The sequence below is a fragment of the Xenopus laevis genome, chromosome 1L (assembly GCF_017654675.1).
Source record: "Xenopus laevis strain J_2021 chromosome 1L, Xenopus_laevis_v10.1, whole genome shotgun sequence".
Lineage (NCBI taxonomy): Eukaryota > Metazoa > Chordata > Amphibia > Anura > Pipidae > Xenopus > Xenopus laevis.
This window is the reverse complement of record NC_054371.1, coordinates 44,376,845-44,400,065: the sequence shown is the minus strand read 5'-3', so window position 1 is coordinate 44,400,065 and position 23,221 is coordinate 44,376,845. Positions and strand designations below refer to the sequence as shown.

Sequence of the window (23,221 nt, the reverse complement as noted above, 5' to 3'; positions counted from 1 at the left end):
CATACTGATTAATAAACAAAATTGAACTGTTTGTATCTTATACCATATGCAGTGCTTTAGGGGAGTGAGTGATATTAGAAAGGCAGCCTGTAGCTGACACTGAATATTAGTAAGAACGTTGCTCTATAAAACTCAACATCAGCATATCGATGTTGGTATCCCAAAAGAAGACTATTAAATATTATTTTCCCATTTATCCTTGCCTTTAGATAAACTCAAAAAAAATACTGTTGTACACCTTGCTTTGAAGAATATAGGCCTCTTAAGTATTTGATTCCTATAATTCGTACATTTTCTTTTAACATATACATGAAGGCAGCAGTAGTCGCCAGTCTTACATGCAGAGGAAGCCACCACCAAACAGAACCAACGACCAAACGTTCATGCAAGTATCCGGATGGTAATTGCAAGAAGTTCTGTTTTTCTCATCTTACCAGATATCACCCCTGCGGTCAATGTGGCAGCGACTGGTGACTGCCGTGCACTCACGTTGGAAAGAAATCTAAAGAGTAAACCGTCTCGTGCCATGGCAAACAGAATTCGGGGGAGAGGAAACATAGAGCCCAGCAGGCTAGAATAGAAAAATTAGGGATGTTCAGGTGAAAAGTTGAAATGAAAAATCTATGGATGGATCTAGGATGAACAGTTAGCAAAGAAAGGCTGAATAAGTAATGGAATTATTATTATTGTTATTAACTCCCTTACCCAAAATTTCAATATTATTTACACGTTTTATATGGGAAAATATTCCCCTTTAAAGGTTTTTCTTCCATTAATTTCCCTTTAAAAAGACATTTATATATATAATTAATTGCTTTCAACGTTGCTTCTTTGCATACTTTGTATTAATACATGGCAGAGACATGTAATATATGAGATTAAAGAATGTCTTTTTAAGAGAAAACTAAATGGAAGATCTGTAACAAATCTCAGCATCTCCTCAAGAGCCAGTGACTGTTGGAGAATGGTTTGAGTTCTTTAGAAACAGTTCTGGACACCCAGGTTGCAGTCCCTTGGCTTAAACAGCTGAAAACAATAGTAATCAATGTTTTATAAAAGTTGTGACCACTGGGATGGGGGTCAATAACAGTGCAGTGATAAAGATATTAAAATGACAGATTCCTTAAAATAAATTGCCTTGATAGGATGAAAAAGGAAGGGGAAAAAAATTCTGATTCATGGTAAAGGTACACGTTCTACATAAGAGGTTCCTACTCGTGCGTTCCTCCATAACAATCTCACCTGCCACGGCACCGGACGACAGTGTGGCAATAACCGGAGTCTTCGTCCTGGGACTGATCTTAGCTAGAGATTTGAAAAGCAAACCATCTTCGGCCATTGCATAGATTACACGAGGCATTGGGAATATGGATCCGAGAAGACTGAATAAAAATCAAACACATGCAAGAAGGCAAACACCGGTCATGCAAGATTGTGTCACGGGAAAGACAGAAATTACTGACAATTAAACAGAACACCACCACAGCAAATTAATCTTGGGATTACAGAAATAAAAAAAGGCATAAAAGGGCTAGTAGCCTAGTATTTGGCAGGAGAAATAAAACCTAGGATTAGCCCCCAGTTCAGAAGGAAATTTTGTGTAAAGAATAGAGTGTTTGTTTTTTATTTTGGTACATAATGACACCTGAAAACATTCACACAGGAAACAATTGTTTACTAAATAAGATTAGTACTGAAAAAATATAGCAAGTACGTTTGCTTTATTTAGTTGCATAAGGGATTGAATTCCATTCTTCCTCCTTACAAGTCAAAACATTCTAAGTGACTAGTTATTTGTGCAGCCTGGGATGATAAAAGACAATAAAGGGTTACTGTTGCTTTTAGTTAATATAAATATTAAAGAAAATAGAGGATATTAGACTTGCTAGCCTTTTTGAAGCAATATTTATTACTCTCATTAGATACTGCATACACAATGCAATTGAAACAAATAGATTCTACTGGGGAAGCTTTTTGGGTCTAAAACAAAAATCTTAGTTCTTAGGTTAAGAGAACTAAGACTGAACTAGAATGGCATGAATGGTGGTAGGATAAGGCCTATTTGTACCAGGAAACATGGAGGCACGTGGCTATCACTTTTTCAGAATTTAAGGGTAAGGGCAAACGCTAAAATTAGGGGAGATTAGTCAACTGGCGACAAATCGCCTCTTCTTCGGGCGACTAATCTCCCAGAAAGCGCCTTCCCACTGGCTAGAATTTAAATCGTCGGCAAGGTGGCACTTGGATCGCTTCATTTTCCAAAGTTGCTCGAAGTTGCCTTATGAGGAAACTTCGGGCGACTTCGGAAAATGAAGAGCTCCGAGTGCCACCCTGCCAGCAATTTAGATTCGAGCCGATAGGAAGGCTTTTCTGGGAGATTAGTCGCCCGAAGAAGAGGCGATTTGTCGCCGGTGACTAAATCTCCCTGTTTCTTAGCATGTGCCCTTACCCTAAACAAATTCCGTGCTTTGTTTGGTAAACCGTGTACATGGGTTTTCAGGCAAAAGCAAACACACTTTCTTTTGATGGTAGTGTGGGTCACATTAAATTAAACTTTTAATATGTTATAGAAAGTCTGATTCTAAGCAACATTTGAAATGTTTTTCATTATTATTTAATATTTTATAGTTTTTTTTATATTATTTGCCTTCCTCCTCTGACTCTTTCCAACTTTTTCAAATGGGGGTCACTAAAATGATCCCATCTAAAAAAAACAATGCTCTGTAAGGCTACAAATGTATTTATTGCTACTTTTTATTACTCATCTTTCTTTTCAAACCATTCCCTGTTTATATTCCAGTCTCTTATTCAAATCAATGCATGATTGCTTGGACCCTAGCAACCAGATTGCTAAAATTGCAAACTGGAGAGCTGCTGAATAAAAAGCTAAATAACTTAAAAAACACAAATAATAAAAAATGAAAACCAACTGCAATTTGTCTCAGAATATCACTCTCTACATCATACCTAAAGTTGACTCAAAGGTGAACAACACCTTTAACAGTTGTACAGGCATTTTCTTTACAGTTTCAATACAGGTATACAGGTTACACGTTTTACCCACAGCACGTGGCAGGAACATGTGGTTAAAGGAAAAGTTCACTTTTGAATTAGTAATTTGTACCTGTCAGCAACCTACAAACTCTACAACGGGTCTTCCCTTTTGTGTGTGTGTTAATATGTGTATTATAAAATAATGTGCCTATTTTGCCTTTTTCAAATCTTAGTAATTAAAATGTTAGCTGAGTGCTAGCCTAGGTCACTCACACAACCAGAAAGCATGTTAATTGTGACGTCAAATTCCCAGTGTTGCTAGTTTATTATTATCTGTATTTCTACTTAAATCTTTCCAGTCGGACACTCAAACTAGTGCTCAGATGGATGATTAGTTATCCTGGCAACCATAAAAATAATAGCAATAACTGAAAATACAAGACTTAGGGCTCTTTATCAAGCATGTTTTTTCCTGCACTCCCCTGCATTGAGCTTTCCTCTGTTCAGCCGCAGGGGAGCGCAGGAGTAGACGAATGGGGCTGTGCACAGACGCATGTAAGCGTCAAACGCAAGTGGGGCATGTTGCATTTCACCTGCGTTCGGCGCATACATGCGTCTGTGTGAGTAGAACCCCCTCACAATAATTGAGTGTGTCTACTCCTGCGCTCCCCTGCGGCTGAACGGAATAAATCGCAAAGCAGGGGAGCGCAGGAAAAAATGGCCGTGTGTAAGAGCCCTAACTCCGTGTTGATTACACTCCCTATATGATTTCATGTTGACTTCTTCTTTAAATGTTCCTCCAGGTGTATGCATAACCATAAACAAAAGCAATTCTGGTGAAGCAACAAGCAGCGAATTAAAGGGGACACATCAATAGTAGTTTCTCCATTGCCTATTACAGCTACAATTCTTTCTTTATTTGGCCCAAGAAAATAATGTCCTATTATGTTAGTTTTTTCTGAAATGCAATGGCTGGCTCATTACTCTAGCACGATTCTACGCCTGGGAGTGCTGGGAGCGTCCCATTTGGACATTCTGTGCTATTTGGCCGAAAATAATAATCACACCCAAGATTTCTGGTTATGGAGCCAAGACTTGTGACTCAAATCATCATAAAATCAGATTTTTTTCCCAGTTTTGAAACTGGCTCCTACGCTCAGAAATCAGAAAAAGCTGTTCCTCGCCAGCTACAGCACAAAAGTGTGTTTTTCTGTAGGACTCAAAAGAGATTCATGGCAATAGATTCTGCTAATGCTCTGCTGGAACAGGGCCAGTACAAACAAAACATGAAAAGTATATATACAGTATATATATATATATATATATATATATATATATATATATATATATATATATATATGCTACTATGTAGCCATGGGAGTAGCCATTTAAGCTACAATAACTAAACAGGGATTTATATTTATTATATATGTGGCTAGGGGGTAATGCCAAGGAATATTAACCCCATTGTAACATGAACATGCTGTGGGTATTTGCAGCAAAGGCAGTGTGCCAACAGCACAACACTGTGTATGGGCAAAGCAATGTACAAATAGAAAGTATATACTCACAATCCTTGAAGTACCAAGGCATGGTATAACAGCAAGTATATACTAACAATCCTTATAGTTCCAAGGCATGGTATAACAGCATGTGCATACAATGGGCAGTGGTAGTAAGGCAATAAGATATCCTTGTTATCTCCAGGACCAGGGTTAATAAAGACTGAATATTGGATTTAGGCAATATATATAGAAGAAAAGTTGACAAAGCAGAGTTAGGATAGCTCCAAAACCAATGCACCATCACCAGTACAACACACAAAAATATTCTATTTTAGAAAATTCCGATCAGTCACAGTTGAAATCTGTCATTTTAGCATAACATTTACAATAAAAAAAAAGACAGACAATAAAATTAAATTCATTTTGTTATAAGCCAGGTTTGTCCATGTTGCATCCTGCTTTTAAACCAAGGATTCTGAATTCACATTAACACCATTATGAATGTGACTTTTACCTTGTAGAGAGAGCACAGAGAGAGCCTACAGCCACAACGTATTTTGCAGGGCCCCATCCAACATACTCAAATGCTACGGGAAGCGGGCTTTTCTCATCTAACTTGTAGTATGGCATCATAAGAGTCAGTGCAGCTGACACTCCAAAATATGCCATAAAACATATTAATAGAGAGGCGACGATCCCGATGGGTATTGCTCTCTGTGGATTTCGGACTTCTTCCCCTGCAAAAGAGAACCTCAGTCTTCAGCTTGACCATGTACAGGACCAGTTGTAAAAAGAACTTAATAAGTCTTTAAAAGTTTAACACGTTAGAGGCCAAATGCAAGTGCAAAGTGTCCCAAAGTAAACTGTTTAAGCATGCTCGCACGGGGGCACAGAGTTTTGGAAGTCGGGAGGGGGCCTCCGGAGACTGCTAGGAGGGCTGTTGGTGTCGCAGCCCAGGTGGGCCCCCACTGCTCCAGTCCAACCCTGGGCACATAAACACGATTTTGGGATAATTAAAAGCTTGCATGAATAACAGTTTTCAAAATGGTTGTTGCTGTGATTGCGAATATCCAAGACAGAAGAAAACAAGATTTAAAAAATGTATATAGTACAAGTAAAATTTAGTTTGCTTGTTAAATCCAATAGAAAATAATTTGGAATCATTTCTTATGGTGACAGGTCCCCTTTCAAAAACTCACCAAAAATATTACACCATTACACAGCAAAAACAGCCTTTATCTACATGGACCTCCGGCAGCTACGAAACAACACGGACTCTACATAAGCAAGTGTCAGGAGGGTGAATTCCAAGACAACAGGACTGTTCCAAACCCAGAAGAGTATCTTTGGAAACAGATTTGACCCTTCACTGTTTTGGGGGTCTGGGCCCCAAGGAAGAGTTTGGTCCTTGCTTCCTTCCATTTTAATGTCCTTGTCTAGCTTTCCCTTTCTCTTATTGCTATGAGAAAGAATATGGTATAAAAAATGTACATAATATATCATGGCCCTTCTACTTGCATTTAAATGCTCCAAAATAATATAATATAAGAGAAAAAGAAAGTTTGTAAAGAAAAGGGGAAGTCAAATATACTGGATTTGACTTTCTTAGTTATAGACTAAATTGAACCCATGCTGCATAAAAAAGGCAAGCATAGCTCTTGGCCCAATCGTTAAGCTGAGCTGGAATTTCAGTTGCTTCATTCAATAGCCCTATCAGGTCTTCCCCTTCTATTTATAAGGCAGTCAGCTCACTAGTTCTTACCGGTTGTAGCAATGCAATCGAATCCAACAAAGGCGTAGAAGCATGTAGCAGCGCCAGCCAGCATCCCTGTCAGCCCATATGGCATAAAGCCTCCAGCTCCATATAAGCTTGTCACATTAGCATAGGATACAGCGTTTCTACAAGTGAAAGGGCATACGGCAGAATTGTCCTTTTAATCTTCCATATTATATGCGCTCCATACATACCATTTTTTATTGATTCTATCTCTTGTAATGTATAAGAGGTGAAAAGTTTGTAAAAAAAAAAAATATTACTTTCATTCAACATTTTATCACCAGGGAAAATATTTGAATTGTCTGGAAAAATTCCCATAGGTATCATTCTCTGCTAGAGGAGATTCTCACCATTTACAAATGCACCCCTTATGAAAACATGACTAGGAAAAAATTACAAATATGTGGACATTTCCTGACAAATGTTTTTTTTTCAGAATTAAATGCTTTTTTTAAATACTTTTATAAATCAGGCCCCTATATACATATTAAAACAATAGGCAAAGCTGGGAAGCAGAGTTTCAATACAGTAACTAATCCATGATATCTATAGACATAGAATAAGTGGCCTGTTCTGCATTTGATTCTTTAGCCTCCCACCCGTATTCTGAATGATGGCCAGTAACCCACAAACATGAAATGTGTAGGTATATTACTCGTCTGTAGCAGAGATGTTTTGTAGGAAGGATTCTGTGATCTTCCAGTTTTGCAGGTCGCCTTTCACAAATCCAGCGATCATAACGAACACGAGCACCAGAACATTCACCGCTGTGAACACTTTGTTCACCCACGCCGATTCCTTTACTCCGAAAGAGAGCAGGCCTAAAAAGAAATCATTGAAAACCATTATATGTAGTAAAACTTGGATATTCAAATGTATTTTATATTTTTTTATATTTTCATAATCTTTCTAATGAGTCCCAAAATTAAAAAATATACAGTAGGGATCATATTTCCTAAATAAATTTTTTGCCTTTGCTGATATAAACCTGGGAATTTGTATAAATGCTCTACAGCTGCAATTACTTTTGAAAATAAATAGTGCTGTAACATTGTTCCATTACATATCAGAAATATAGGTGAATGTTATCTTGAGCTAAACTGGACAAACAGGGAAACTGAAGGTAAATTGAAGCTACTTACAAGGTGATGTAAGTGATTAGATTGCTGGTATACCTTCAGGGTCAGGGCACACAGGCAGATTCGGGAGATTAGTCACCCAGCAGGATGGCACTCGGAGCATTTTTTAATTGAAGTTGCCCAAAGTTGCCTGATGAGGAAACTTCGGAAAACGATTCGCTCCGAGTGCCATCCCGCCGGCGATTTACATTTTAGCTGGCGGGAAGGCAGGGGAGGTAGTTCGGGAAGATTAGTCGCCCCGAAGATGAGGAGATTTGTCGCCGGGTGACTAATCTCCCCGAATCTGCCTGTGTGCCCTGACCCATAATCTCCCTGAATAATGACTTACTTATTAGTGCTTTAACCTACTTTGCAAGTAGTGGTGCAACTTGAAAGTGGCAGCACCCCTAAAAAATAACTTCAGGGGATTGGACTCTCCTGACAGCTATCTCCCATAGGCCGCTTGCTGCTTGCCCATCAGTACTAGTTTTCGTCAGGAGGTGAAGGTTAAGGTAGGAGAGGGGCTAGGGAGGGGTGACTACAATTCAGCAGACAACATGGACTGTGACCTCCCAGTGGGGTCTGCTGTATTGTAGTTACTGCACTGCTCACAAGAACCAAACCTGGTTAAACATGGTATACCTTCAATTTCCATGTTTGCCCTGTTCAAGACCTGATAAAAACATTTTTTGGCTGATTAAAATAGGCAAAAAATATGTTCAGCACAAGCCCTATTCATTGCAATCTTGTTAAATAAGGGGATATCCCACCCCCTTAATAGCAAAGCATACGCCTCTACTCACCGCAGATTGCTATCTATAAACATAACTTGGAAAAACAGAGGCTCGCCCTGCAACGTACAATGCTATTTGCTGTTGCCCTTAGGCTAATGTCACACAAGAAGATTAGCTGCAGTTGTATCTGGTTAGAAACAGGCTTCATTCCTCACTATTAGGGCTCCCTGTGCAGGTGCCACAGCTTTCTACTATAGTTATAGCATGTATTATCTGGAATACTTGGGACCTGGGTTCTACAGGTTTTTCCCCATAATTTGGATTTCCATAACTACTTAAAAAGATTTAAAAATGAAATAAAACCAGGAAGATTGTCATCAATATGGATTCAGGCAGCTTACTTCCCATCAAGTACAATGTACTGTTTTTATAACACAGAAAAGGGATAGAATTAAACAAGAGAATGATTTGCTTAAATTGGACTAGCTTTTTAATAATTTGGGATATTCTGGATATCAGGCTTCCAGATGAGAAAGCCGATACCTATACTAATCGTGTTAATAAGACCCACTTGCATCGGGCACACATTCTATTAAACGGCAATGAGTGGATCTCTTTGTCTGTCTTAAAAAGGCAATTTTGAAGAATTGGGGTAACTCATATTGGGGTAACTTTTTCCTACTCCTGGAAACCTTCCATTTCAGTGCCAATATAACATGCCTATAGGTCTAGCACAGTACAATGACCGTCATTTTAAGTCACACTAATTTTGCCATCCATTATAATCATGCAAACTTCCTATTCCACGTAATGACCCCAGCATAATCACGTTGCTCATTATTAGAAGATTTGTGACTATTTTACTGTTATGTCAATTAAGCTCAATTAACAAGATCATTGGATATCAAAGTGCCCATCATATAAATGAGACCGCTTCTTATTCCCACTGCAGTCACATGCTGGATCTGAAATTCATCCAGCAAATAATTATAATAATGTGATTATTACATCCAGGCACAATCTTTAAAGACAATCTCGGGCTTGTTAAGTTACCCATCAGAAAGACATTACACTGACATTACCCAGACATAAGCCCAAGTCAGTGCAACCAGTATTTGTGCTGTTCCCATTAAAAAATTGGAGTAAGCAGGTGCATACAGGTATGGGACCTGTTATCCAGAATGCTCAGTATCTGGGTTTTTTTTCCAGATAAGGGATTTGTCTGTAATTTAGATCTCCATATATTGTCTACTTAAAATTAAATTAAAACATGAAATAAACCCAATAGGATTTGTTTGCCTCCAATAATGATTAATCATTATTAAAGTTTGGATCAAGTACACGGTACTGTTTCTGTATTACAGAGAAAATGGAAATCAATTTTAAAAATCGGAATTATTTGATTAAAATGGAGTCTACGGGAGACTGTCTTCCCGGAGCTTTCTGGATAAGGGATCCCATACCTGTACATGTAGTGCATACACACAAAGGGTTATTTTATAACTATATTATACACAAAAGCCATGAATATCTAGTGATGTCATCAGTTAGAAACAGTGAGTAGTGATGTCATGTTTGTCACATGACTTACTAAAACTTGTGTATTATAATAAATAAAGAAAATATGAGGATATTAGAAGTAACCTTGGAGTTCCATGTCATGGAACTCCTTAGTGACTTATAATATCATTATATTTTACAATAGGGGGTATTTATTTACTATATATTTCATGCCTAGGTTACGTGTGTATGTATTTAATAATAACCACTGCTGCACAACTACATACATATCAAATGATATGAAGAGAACTTTTGCAAGCCCATAGCTACACTAACATGGCTAAAAAGGCACAAGGGAGTTATACCAATACTAAGCATTAAAATCTTAGGCTGAACAAAAATTCAGTTTCATAGTTTCGAAGATCGTGCACAAAAGGCCAAAAGGAAAGCATCTCCAGTGCTTATTTTATTAACACTACAGGTGCTTAAATATATAAATAAAATAATAAATACATTATTTGTATTTATTATTTACTTTTTAATGTATTTTTATTGTATTGTTTATCAATTTATACACACTGATTTGTGTCAGGAAACTAGTCCCAGCTGTTGACATGACTGCAGCTCTTAAAGATGATGTTTGATTTTGCAAAGTGCTCTGCATAAAAAGCGATTTTCCAATTGCAATCGTTTACCAAAAAATCAGTTGTGTACAGTGACACTTCGTGCCCATTTACTAAGCTTGAGTGAAGGAATAGAATAACAAAAAACTTCGAATTTTCGAATGTTTTTTTTGGCTATTTCGACCATCGAATTGGCTACATCGACCTACGACTACGACTTCGAATCGAACGTTTCGAACTAAAAATCGTTCGACTATCCAACCATTCGATAGTCGAAGGTCCCCATAGGCTTTGGTAGCTTTTTTTGGTCGAACAAAAATCGTTCGATCGATGGATTAAAATCCTTCAATCGAACGAATAGTGCTAAATCCTTCGACTTCGATATTCGAAATCGAAGGATTTAACTTCGACAGTCGAATATCAAACTTAAGTAAATTTGCCCCTTCAAGTCAGTCAAACATTCTACCCGCTGTCAATTTCTGCTCTGCGCTTATCCCTGACATCAGTTGAACTAAAATCTTATAAATCTGAATATCAGGGGAATGAGCGATTTTTTTCATAAACAACTGTACAGGTATGGGACCTGTTATCCAGAATGCTCAGGACCTGGGGTTTTCTGGATAATGGATCTTTCCATTTTTTGGATCTTCATACCTTAAGTCTACTAAAAAATCATGTAAACATTATATACACCCAATAGGCTGGTTTTGATTTCATTAAGCATTAATTATACAGGTATTGGGATCCGTTATCCTCAAACCCGAATTACGGAAAGGATGTCTCCCATAGACTCCTTTATAATCAAACAATCTAGTTTTCTAAGCTTTTTCTGATCGAAGAAAAATCGTTGGATCGATTGATTAAAATCCTTCGAATCGTTCGATTCGAAGGATTTAATCGTTCGATCCCACGATTTTTACGTTGATCGATCGATCAAAGTATTTGTGCAAAATGCTTCGAATTCGATATTCGAAGGATTTAACTTCGAGGGTTAATTAACCCTCGATAATCGACCCTTAGTAAATGTGCCCCTTAGTGTATGAAGATCCAAATCACAGAACGATCTGTTATCCAGAAAAGACCTGTTCCCGAGCAGGATAACAGGTCCCATACCTGTACTTTAGTTTGGACAAGTACAAGGTACTTTTTTTTATTACAGAGAAAAAGGAAATCATTTAAAAAAAAATTTGGATTATCTGGATAAAATAGAGTCTATGGTAGACAGGCTTTTTGTAATCCTGAGCTTTCTGGATAACGGTTTCCGGAGGTGCCATACCTGTACTTGGAAAAGTGCTTCTTTTGCAAGCAAAGTGGTACCAGTATGGTAGTACTTTGCAAAGGGTGAACATCTCCTTTAATGCCATAAGACCTGAGTCATTGGGTTGTTGCCAAAACACTAAGCACTAGCACTAAGCCAATGGCATGTTAGTGTATGTTTAGGAAACTTCACTTACTTATTGTTGATTTTTATGCTTGCCTGGCAACAACAGAAATGCAGTTTTGCTCTCTCTTTGGATATATAAATATTTATAGGATACTACACCACCTCTTGAGCAATATACGGAGTGGCTGAGGTGCTCAGGCAAAAAGCAGAACAGGCAGTTATATATTACAGACTCCTCCTCCTCCTTAACACCATAGAAATGAGTAAATGTTGTAGCATGTCATACAAAAGCGAAGCTTGAAGGCTAAACATGAGTGATTTGTAATCCCTCCCACAGGTATGCCGTACAATTCAGGAATGTTTCTCCTTCAAAGATAAAGCGCCATGTACAGCAGGTCATGTGAGTAAAAGGTTAAGTCTACACGCCCACTGCACTGAGTGTTTGTTTAGAATTTGCTTGTGACATGCCGACTTCTATAGTAAACACCATGCTTCAACTACAAGGCTAAAGGTTGCCTTTCACGTTTATGGCCAGGATGAAATTGCTAGGATATTGCTCGTATGAGAACTCACTTTCCATAAGATCAAGTATTTGCTGTTACACCTCTCCATTATCACTGAACACAAAGCAAATGAATGAAACCACAGGTAGTACAGGCCCAGCAATTGCAACATTACAGTCAATAAGAGAATAATGTCCTTCTGAGGGCCACATGCACATGGGCTGTGACTTTTATGGGCCTATTTATTAAAATTTTTACGGTCGAATTATGGTCTGGTCGAGAGGAAAAACTCATATTTTTAGGGAAAAAAAACTCACATTTTTAGAGATTTATTATACCCCAAAGTCAATGGCAGATGTCCTTTCAAAAATTTAAGATGTTTCTTGACATCGAGATCTGAACTGGTTTTCATACGATAATCAGTAAAAGTATGATTGAGCGCCACATTCAAAAAAATCGTGCAATTAGAATTGTCGCCGATTTTGTCAACAAATTTTTTTGAATAATAAATTGCCATTACCCTTAGTGTAAGGAAAATAGAAGGAAATGGAGAATAGAACCAGGTGTAAACTAGTGAGTGAGATCCAAACGTATGCATTTAATGATCAGTCATTGGCCCTGGTATAATAAAACAGATATGAATGTAACTGATTCCATTTTACACATCATCGTTACATCTTCTTTTATTAATGGACCTGCTTGATGAGTAATTGGTACTCACTAAGGCAATTCCTGCTTCCTAACAAATAGGCAAAGTAATAAAGAAACATATATGAAATGATCTGCATCAATCCAGGAGGAGAACACATTTCGCACTTGTAGTTGCTATTATACACCCAAAGTCCATTGACAGCAACAAATTGTTAAGGAATTTGTGAGCCAACAGCTGTAGGGCTAGTATCCTTACCAGATAAAAGGAGAATTAAGAAAACTGCAAAGATGTCTGGATATTCAGCCAGTCCCGGTGAATTCATCCTGAAGTAGGTACTGAAGAACTGACCAATTCGCTTCCCCAGAAGTTCATCAAATGTGCCACTCCAGGCTCTTGCTACACTTGATGTACCTTAAAATGGAATATCAAAATAAATAAAATGTTTAAAAGCACAGCATAAACAATAAAAAGGCCAATTATTATAGTTTTGACTGTGTTTGCGGATTCTTGGGAGGATGGTTTTTCCCTAAGGGAAACACTGAGGTTTGTCGCTACAAGTGCCCGCTAATTGGGTTATTTCCTATTCATATCAAATTTCCCTAAAATTATGAGAAGCATTTAGGATGAGCCACAGCTTTATGAATACTGTAAAAGGATCAACCAGTTCTTTGTTCTCAAGAACTATATATATATATATATACTGTATATATATTTATTTACTGGCACTTTACCTATTACATAGGACAAGATGAGGTTCCAACCAGTTATAAAAGCCCACAGTTCTCCAACAGTGACATATGTATACAAATATGCTGATCCAGTCTTTGGCACACGGGCTCCAAATTCAGCATAGCAAAGTCCAGCCATTACAGAGGCTAAAGCAGCAATAAGAAAAGAAATTATAATACTAGGTCCGGAATTTCCTTTGGCCACTTCTCCTGCAAGGACATATACTCCAGCTCCAAGGGTGCTCCCTACTCCCAGAGCAACGAGATCTACAGTTGAAAGACAGCGACATAACTTTGAGTCCTCAAGACTGTCCAGAGTTACAATTTTCCTTCGAAGTATACATCGGGCAAACGTCAAAGCTGGTCCGCAGGGAACCATGGTTGCGTCTTCACTCTAAAAAAATAAGACCAAGTTCACCTGTAAGTACAGTATTTATTGTTTGTGAATGTTTTGGTTTTCCCCAACAAATGTTCCCCAATGTTATTTTTCTGCTGCTCAAGCCTTGCAGTGAAAAAGAACATACTGTAAATATCAGTTGGTAGGACCATCTACTCTTCCAGAAATGACCGAGGCTTAGTAACAAAGTAGTCACTGGTAAAACCTAGGTGGTGCAAAGTCACCCGAATTTTCAATAAATAAAAGTTGTGAAAATTTAAATGCTATAATTTTCTGTAAATAAACAGCTACAGCTCTGTCTAATAAATATGGTGTCTTTTCTTTTTGTGGGGACTTTCTTATATGGACCTTGCATCTACAAGTTCCTTTTCCTTTTCATCTTTATGACAAAAAATCCCTCATCCTGTTCTCATACATACATTAATGTGAAAGAAAAAGCTGCTCATTTCTTTGTCTAAAATCTGTGAATAAGGCTTCAAATGGAAATCATTTAATACAAAAAAGGGGAAGGCATACAATATAGTGAAAGTGAAAAATACAGTGAAAGAATTTTGTAATATTTCTTCATGCAAAAAAAAAAAGGTTTCATAGAATCACCTGTTTCTTAAAACTAAAATATATATAAACATTTCAACATCTTAAAGGAACAGAAAGAGGCACTATTTCAGAACCCTGGTTTCAGATCAGAGCCCTTCTTCATTATGGGTTCAGCGCTTCTCCTGTATGCCAGACCCTTCTCCAGAGCATAGTCAAACATGGTGCTTAGCTCCAGTCTAGCTCCTGGACTGATATACCACCACCCCTAGTTTACAAATAAGCTGATAGTTTCAAGGGGTTTAGCTGCTTTTTAAGCATGACTCTGTGCCAACAACCATATGCTTTACACCAAGCAATGTAACAGCCAAAACATAAAAAAGCAAGTAGTACAAAAATACAGATGGGTAGGCAGGCTTGTGTCACACCCCTAGGGCAGTTTTCTACCTACTTAGCCATACACAAAGAGCAGTTTATTCATGTACATAAAATACATTGCTTGATGTAAAAACATGATGGTACATTTTGCCAAAAGAGATTTGTATGGATCAAATCAAAATCTTTTCCTAGTGAATTAGAGATAGGCAGGTATGACCTGTTATCCACTAGTACATTATCTACTTACTATTTTAGTCATAAGAAATGGCTAAGGATAGGGCTAAAATAACCACATAAATAACAATGCTCTGTGTGTCTTATAAAATACAACTACAAACCTTGCCAAAAAATAGGGCTACTCCCAGCTGCGTCTTTATAAGGAAAGCTACCATCAAAATATGTGTTTTCTTTTACTTATCAATAAATCCCTTCTCAGCAAAATTACCCAAACTCATGAAAATAATCTAATGTAGTTACTGCCCAACAATAGTCCTTCTGCGGTATGGTTGCAATCTTGGGCACTGTTTGTTTATACTTCTCAGTGTTTGGCACATGACAACACTACACCCACAGTGTCCACTCTGTTATTGGCCAGCTTGCATGGAAAAATAAGCCATAAACCTAACAGCAATCTAGCATGAAAGCCTAGGCTGTTTAGAAGAAGTGTTTGGGCAATTAGCTATACCTCTTCAGGTCAATATGAGCAACACAAATATTTTCACTAATTCCCTCATCATCTCCAGTTTTTTTGTGTGCTTATTGCACAACACAAAACAGTCAGTAGTTTGTGTGCTCTAATAACAAACCAACATCATGGGGCACCACACATCTTTACTTCATAAAGATGACCTTAACAAATCATGGTGGATCTGGGATTTATCTTAAACTAAATGTTCTCAATTCTTACTCAGAAAAATTATTGTAAACAGTTGGCATTAAGTAAAAAGCAGCCATAGGGCATCTACATATGCATCTGCTTTTGCTTGTCATATATCAGGCAGCTAAAAAGTAGGAACAGAAGCATACCCAGATAATTCCAGTTCATGCACACATACACCTTCATCAGACCCTAGACACAGATCCAGAGGGAAACCATTTTATCGACAGTACACTTTTTATAAGCAGCTTAAAAGACATGAAAAGGGACCAAACACAAGCAAGGCCCATGGTTGTGGTTATGCCTACCAATGGTCTATATAAAGATATTGTTGATATAGAGACACATGGATTCTAGTAATACAACATGGCAGGAAAAAGGAACTAATTTTTCAGATGTTTAGCTCTAGAACTAGGCATGCACTGAATCCACTATTTTGGATTCGGTAAACCCCTGAATCCTTTGAAAACGATTCGCCCGCATACCAAACCGAATCCTAATTTGATTATGCAAATTAATGATGGGAAGGGGAAAACATTTTTTACTTCCATGTTTTGTGACAAAAAGTCACGCGATTTGCCTCCCTACCCCTAATTTGCCTATGCAAACTAGGATTCAGATTTGGTTCTGCCCGGCCGAATCTGAACCCCGCTGAAAAAGGCCGAAACCTGGCTGAATCCCAAACCGAATTCTGGATTTGGTGCATCTAGAACTGTGGTCCCCAACCAGTGGCTCGTAAGCAACATGTTGCTCACCAATCCGTTGAATGTTGCTCCCATTGGCCTCAAAGCAGGTGTTTTTTTTTGATTTCCTGGCTTAAAGGTAAGTTTTGGTTTCATAAAAACCCGGTCTACTGCCAAGTAGAGCCTCCTGTAGGCTGCCAGTCTGTATAGGGGCTACTAAATGGCTAATCACAGCACTTATTTGGCACCCCCAGGAACATTTTTATGCTTGTGTTGCTCCCTAACTCCTTTTACATCTGAATGGTGCTCACTTGCAAAATAGGTTGGGGACCCCTACTCTAAAATTATGTTGATAAATGCTCTCTTTTTGCTCTTATGCCCCAAATGGCAGATTCTGGGTTTTTAAAGAAAGCATTGATGGTGATTTTCAACATTTCACTGTGAAAGAATAAATAACTTATTGAAAATGTCTTTGCAATTGCAGGCCCCTTTGATTCGTTATAATATGCTCTATTGTAAAGGCCAAAGGGCAAGTCAGTGGCACACAGCCAGCCTCACTATAAACAACCTGTCCCAAAGCTGAATCTATAGACCAGACATTGTTTCTTCATATTAAGTGAAGCCTTGTTTCTCTGTTATTGCCTCTGCCATCAGATGTATGGAACGGTTTTTATCGCAACAGAGTCAAGGAAACATTTGGGTAAAATCATGTTGCCCTGCTTGATCAAGAACTATGCTAGCAATGTCCTACCACTTCAGCTTTAATCTATATTGAGAAACTCTGAAATATATGTGAATCGCACTTGTTCGGCGTGGCAATACATGACTGATGGTTAATGCTTATAATACAACTATGTATTCGTTCTATTTAAAACATCATTGCATTCACTTGACATACTGGTGAAACGAGAAAAATGAAGTTCTAGCTAAGTGTTATCACTTAGGAAACATAAAAAGTAAAAGAGTAAATGTATACTAAGAAGCTAGTGCCATCACCTATAAGATATAATAAAGGCCACTCAAATCACAATCACAGAGGTGTCTACTATGCATGCTTGCTACCTCCTGCTCCAATGGAAATCAGACATGTGCAGAAGCATGCACCTCTTTGATCATTTCACGGTCAAGAGAAGTCAAGAGAGGAAGAGCTCAGAAATGAAAAGGGGAAAAGCTTTATGTAAGACCAGGACGTAGCTAAATTGAGCTACAATTTCTTGGTTGTGATTTAGAAAGAACACATGTCATTTTAGAGATACTCCTCTTGTTTTATCATAATCATACAATTGTTGTATAATCAATTCCAGTAACCACCAAAATCACACTGTAGATGCTCAGATTTTCAGATTCTTCAGGCCCCCCTTAACTCAAAACACGGTTACAAATAGTTAACAATATGGTTGTACCTGCCACCCTCCTACAGTCCCAACATTATCTATGTCAGTAACTGCTGCTTCACCTGCAGAGTTTTTAAGGCCTATACAAAATCAATCATATTACCAAATATAATACTGTTAAGCAGGAGCATTATGATAGAGATCAAACTGGATGGGATGTATAAGGTCAGCAGAGCCATGGATATTGTTACTACTTATATTAAACCAAGAGCATTCCCAGGTAACCAATGGAAAGGCTAAAAAGCTCTTGTTATTGTTACTAATTGCATCCACCATTTCTGCAGGAGGACTAATGTAACGGAGACTTACTACGCAGAAAAAATAAATATCAATATAGTTCTTGAAGAGGGTGGTTAATAGTAGTTAACAGCATATGTTCCAGTTACAAAGTCAACTAACCATTATATACAAAAGAAAATTGTATAGGAAATACAAAGGTTCTGAAAAGGATGTTAGCCCAGCAGGCATTTTTTGTGCACAAAGCTACCAGGAAATGCAAAAAGCAGAAAACACTGACTTCCACCTTTACTAAAACAAAATGTTCAATAGCCTGCAGGTTTCCCATTCATATACAAAGAATCTGAGATGTGTCTGATCCTAATCCAAAACCCTTGCGGAAAAAAAAAAGTTTGAGGTACAATATTTAGGGAAGAAGTGAGAATCCACATTCCTTATAAAGGCAGTGTCAATTTGTCACCTTCTCTGATAGCTGACTGACATCAGAGACTCAAGGACCAATCCTTCTTTATACTATGTTTGTTCTTTCCTAAAATATATTGTCGACGTATAGACGTTTTAAATCCAAACCTTCTCTGTCTTCAGAAACCCTTCATTTTCATCATCCACCTGACATGTTTTACAGGGCATCTGTATCACATGGTATACGACTCATTAGAGCAGAATCTCCAGGTCAAAAGCATACTCTTCCTAGAGAACAAATCACTATCTAGTTCTATGCCACAATGAGATTAACGGCCACCAAGAAGATTTCGATTAACCAAGTCTACAGGCTTTATGGCAGCACAATTGGAGGAAGAACAATGAATTATTTCATTATGGCATATGAAAAAAAACGAATTAGGGTACATAATAAAATATTTTCACATAAACATTAGTAAATAAAAATAACCCTTTACCTTAACACTGTTCCAGTGCAACTATTGACATTTTTAGAATTGTTCACTTTTAGGGCACAATCAATCAGTCTTGTGAATGTGAACATTCATAAAACACAAAGCAGCCGCAGAACTTTATATTAATATATTTTACAAGATATACATACATTCAAGGAAAACAAGAACATTAGCAGTCTCAGAGCAATGAAACGAAACATAAAAAGGTTAGTAATTCACCATTAAAGCAGACTGACTCTTTGTGGAGCAAAAGTGAAGCCTTTTAGCCGATCAATACAGGACAACTTTATTCTGGGAAATGGAGGCCCAGAATTTTTTCTCTGTAGTGTCACTGGAGGTTAATAATTTATTAAGCCCTAAATAGCACATTTAGTTGTCCTTGGTGTTTAACATAAATACTAACTGGACATCGAGTGCAAGCCCAATAACTAGTCAATGCTGACATAATGTGATCTGACTATGGGAAAAAATGAACAATTAATTTGTTTTTTTAAACAATCACTGGTATGATTTAGTCTTACCCTCCTCTTCTGCCACAATGACTCTGCATTTTCCAATGTGAGATAGTATAAACATAGATCACATGCCATATCTGTTGTGCTTATAATAAATGGCATGCTGCTATCAGTATACTTTCCATTCTGGCTTATACAGTGTTGTTGTTGTTGGTGGGGTGTTACTATTTTCTTCATGTGGCAGTTGTTACAAGTCAGTCAAATTATGCCAAACTTGCCTCTGGTTGTCTGTAGCAAATGGGAAACCAGTTTTATTGCTGGCAATACCACTAGAAATATCTACTAAGATTGGAAAAACATTCCTATTAAATTTGTCCACATAAGTGTCGGAGCTGAATACAATTCTGAGCCTATATTATGAAGTTCATTAAGGCAGGTCCAAATACTAACCTTCACTACAGGGTGTATATTTGTAAATTGAATTACTAGTCATTTGGCAGCTGCTGTACTGTTGAGAATGACAAGATGGACACAGAAATATGACAACAAATTGGCCTTGAACTCACAGAGAATCTAAATTATGTTATTTGTACTGATCACATAAAGTAGAATCTGTCTGGGCTGTAATGAATTTAGGGCAATGGTAAACTGAAACATATATGACCCCCAGGCCCTACGAAGCAACCCTGACTTATTTTCCAGGATCCTTTAACAAAATATACAGTATTATCTGAGGCACTATTGGCAAAAAATACTTGTGCTTTTCTTCCACCAGATGCCCATGATGCCCCGCACACTTACACATCTGGCCACCACTGCTAAAGTCAACCAAGAACCCCATACTATTTGTAATTTGGCTTGGTAGCCACTTTTCTAGCATGGCAATGCCTCGTTTATCCTTGACATTATAAATATCCACAGTACTGTAATAGACAGCATAGAAGGGAGTTTATGTTTGACTTTGCTAGCTACAAAAATATATTTAATAAATACATTGGCGAATTCCAGAATATGTGAAAGAATGAGCCGTTTTGCCTCTGGCAGTGTGGGCACAACAGGGCAGATTTTTAATATTAATTTCTACCCATATCATATCTCTTAAGAGAAGACCAATCTCCTTATTTCACAATTTCATGTTCTTGACTCCAAAGTATATCTATTAAGAACACTATTCCCTCTCTTTTGAGTAAGCCCAGTGACATTTCCAGTATGTACATAATGCTAGTACCTTCGTGTTGGGTAGAGAGAGATCACTCTGTTCCCAGTTCCTCCGACTGTGATCTGTGGGTGACACCAGGACAGATTAACGCAGGAGATCTGCCAAAATGGAATCCATATCACCTACTGGAAATCTCCCAAAGTGTGCTCGGAATTTCACATACTCAACCTGGTATATTTTTATCAATTTCTTTTCTTAATGACAAAGATTTATGATTTTTAAAGTTCTGATTAGGCAATATAATCACAGGAAAATGCATTATCATCAAAATGTTACAAGGGGCACCTCTAATTCTGTGGGTCACGACAAATGTCCTGTCTGCCCTACCGAACAGTCACAGTGATAAGACAGTGAGCCATGCTGTTTCCCTCTGAAGCTGCTCCTACTGTTGAGGCAGCTGTAATATACCTGCCTGTAAAATGGGTGATATAAAGAATGAGTGGCTCTTGAAGGAAAATTGTAAAATGTGAAAAAGAAACATAACAGAAGAGTGAAATACATCATTTTCTGCTGATCATTAAAAACAAGCTAATGTAAAACGTAAAATCTGTTCTGCAATCCTAAATTAATAGGCTAATCATGAGAATTAAACACCAATGGACCTATCCAGTTTAAAGTACATAAAAAAAACACTTTGAACTTGTTCTGTGTGGGCAGCCAGCTCTCTGCTTTGCAGTGCCAAATATACTGCAGAGATCAAACATAGAATCTAGGGCAATGGCATTATGGGCAAGATATATTCTATATTTCATAACAATGAAAGTGTAAAATATATCCATTGTATTGGCAGAAAGTTGTGCCATGATGAAGTGATGTGATGCTGGCATTACTCCAGGGATGTGGCATCAGCTTCAGCTTATTAAAGGTGGGGTTTGCCATTTCTGTAATGTCTCCATTTAAAGTGATTCCACTTTTTAAGAATCAGATTCTTTGGAACCATATTGTTACAGCAATATAATACAACTGGTTATATGTTTTCTGTGCCCACATGTACCTTAGAGGTGTAGGGCCAAAGTTGAAAGAAAGAGCCTTCTGTTGAACAAGTTTGGTGCTGATGGTCTCCTTCTATCTGTCATGTAATTCTTATGTCAAGGATAGAGATGCAAGCTGACTAAAAACTATTGATAACTTGTTCAGTGTGATGGCATCTCCCTCCTGCACCCAATGGAAAGAACTCAGTGCCTACTGAGTAGCAGATCTGATGTTGTTCTGGTAAAGATGAATTACTTTGCTTGGGAAAGTGCGTTTCCTATAAACACCTGGTACCTGTTTCTTTAAATGAAGGCCAGTACTGTAGAATTGACATCAGCACTATGTAAATTGTCTTGTCAATAATTTAGACTCATGTCATTGGCAGTTAATGCTAAACCTTCTGGTTTCTTTTTTACAGTGAGAGCTGTGAAGATGTGGAATTCTCTCCCTGAATCAGTTGTACAGGCTGATACATTAGATAGCTTTAAGAAGATGTTGGATGGCTTTTTAGCAAGTGAGGGAATACAGGATTATGGGAGATAGCTCATAGTTCAAGTTGATCCAGGGACTGGTCCGATTGCCATTTTGGAGTCAGGAAGGATATTTTTCCCCTCTGAGGCAAATTAGAGAGGCTTCAGATGGAGTTTTTTTTTGCCTTACTCTGGATCAACTGGCAGTTAGGCAGGTTAAAAAAAAGTTAAAAGGTTGAACTTGATGGACGTGTGTCTTTTTATCAACCTAATTTACTATGTTACTATGTAATGAAAGAAACTGTACATCTAAGTAACATTCCAATAAACATTAAACAAATTTAGTGGTCTTCAAAATATCTGTAAATGCATTCGTCTGTGGTTTTCAAATGCACAGAGATGGGACAAATGTACCCAAGTGAGGAGAGAAATATGGAATGAATGCATCTAGGGAAGAAGTTGGTTGGGACAAATGTATCTAAGGAGGGAAGGGAGAAAGGACAAATGTAATTAGGAAGGGGAAGATGGTAAAATGCATTTAAAGAAAGGAGAATGGAGATGGAGACAAATATGTCTATGGGATGATTTGGGGAGGGACCAATGCACCTAGGAAAAAGGGAGATAGGCCATATTCAGTGCATAGAATGTGGCACAAATGAAGCTCAGAATGGGGAGAGATATGGGGCAAAGGAACACAGATGAGGTCGGGACATGGAGACAGATGCACCTCAGGAAGGACTTAATGATGAGGGTAAATACACTTAGGGTGGGAAATGGGGACAGATGCATGGGGGGGGGAGAAAGATTGGAAGGACTTCCAGGAAAAGAGTAGAGATGTACAGAAAAGCTAAACAAATTGTGAAACTGAAATTTCAGGGATAATATATTTCCTACACAAGTGCAATGATTACACCCATAACAGAACAGAATATATTTTACCTTTAATTAACTTGTGTCTTGGAATTTTATCTAACAAAGACAATAGGGATCAGACTGCTTATGACAGAGACAACTAAGAGAAATGGTTGTTAAATTTCCAGACTTTTTCTGGTATTTGTCCCAAACAAGTGGGGGGAGTCCACCTTAAATCACCCTCCATCCCCAGTGAAATCACCTGATAGTACTAGCACGAGTGTATGTCATGGGTTGTGATAAAATCACATGAAAGTTAGAAAAGCAGAGAGCAGGTTC

The 23,221-nt window shown here is 37.9% G+C and overlaps 1 protein-coding gene across 7 annotated transcripts in view; it reads right to left on the bottom strand.

The window, feature by feature from the left end:
• Positions 1-23,221, bottom strand: part of slc7a2.1.L (solute carrier family 7 (cationic amino acid transporter, y+ system), member 2, gene 1 L homeolog) — a 55,863-nt gene that overhangs the window by 11,457 nt on the left and 21,185 nt on the right. For 2 of the 7 annotated variants that reach the window (XM_041589035.1, XM_041589037.1), the window contains exons 2-8: positions 20,598-20,650; positions 13,522-13,912; positions 13,046-13,201; positions 6,932-7,097; positions 6,262-6,398; positions 5,014-5,236; positions 1,243-1,382 (exon numbers count right to left, since the gene is read on the bottom strand). In XM_041589035.1, the coding sequence (XP_041444969.1) occupies positions 1,243-1,382; positions 5,014-5,236; positions 6,262-6,398; positions 6,932-7,097; positions 13,046-13,201; positions 13,522-13,897 (1,198 nt within the window). In that variant the 5' untranslated portion in view covers positions 13,898-13,912; positions 20,598-20,650. Of the gene's footprint in view, positions 1-434; positions 572-1,242; positions 1,383-5,013; positions 5,237-6,261; positions 6,399-6,931; positions 7,098-13,045; positions 13,202-13,521; positions 13,913-20,597; positions 20,651-20,873; positions 21,034-23,221 lie in introns of those variants that run through there. The other 5 variants (XM_041589039.1, XM_041589036.1, XM_041589038.1 and 2 more) reach the window with 4 other exon arrangements.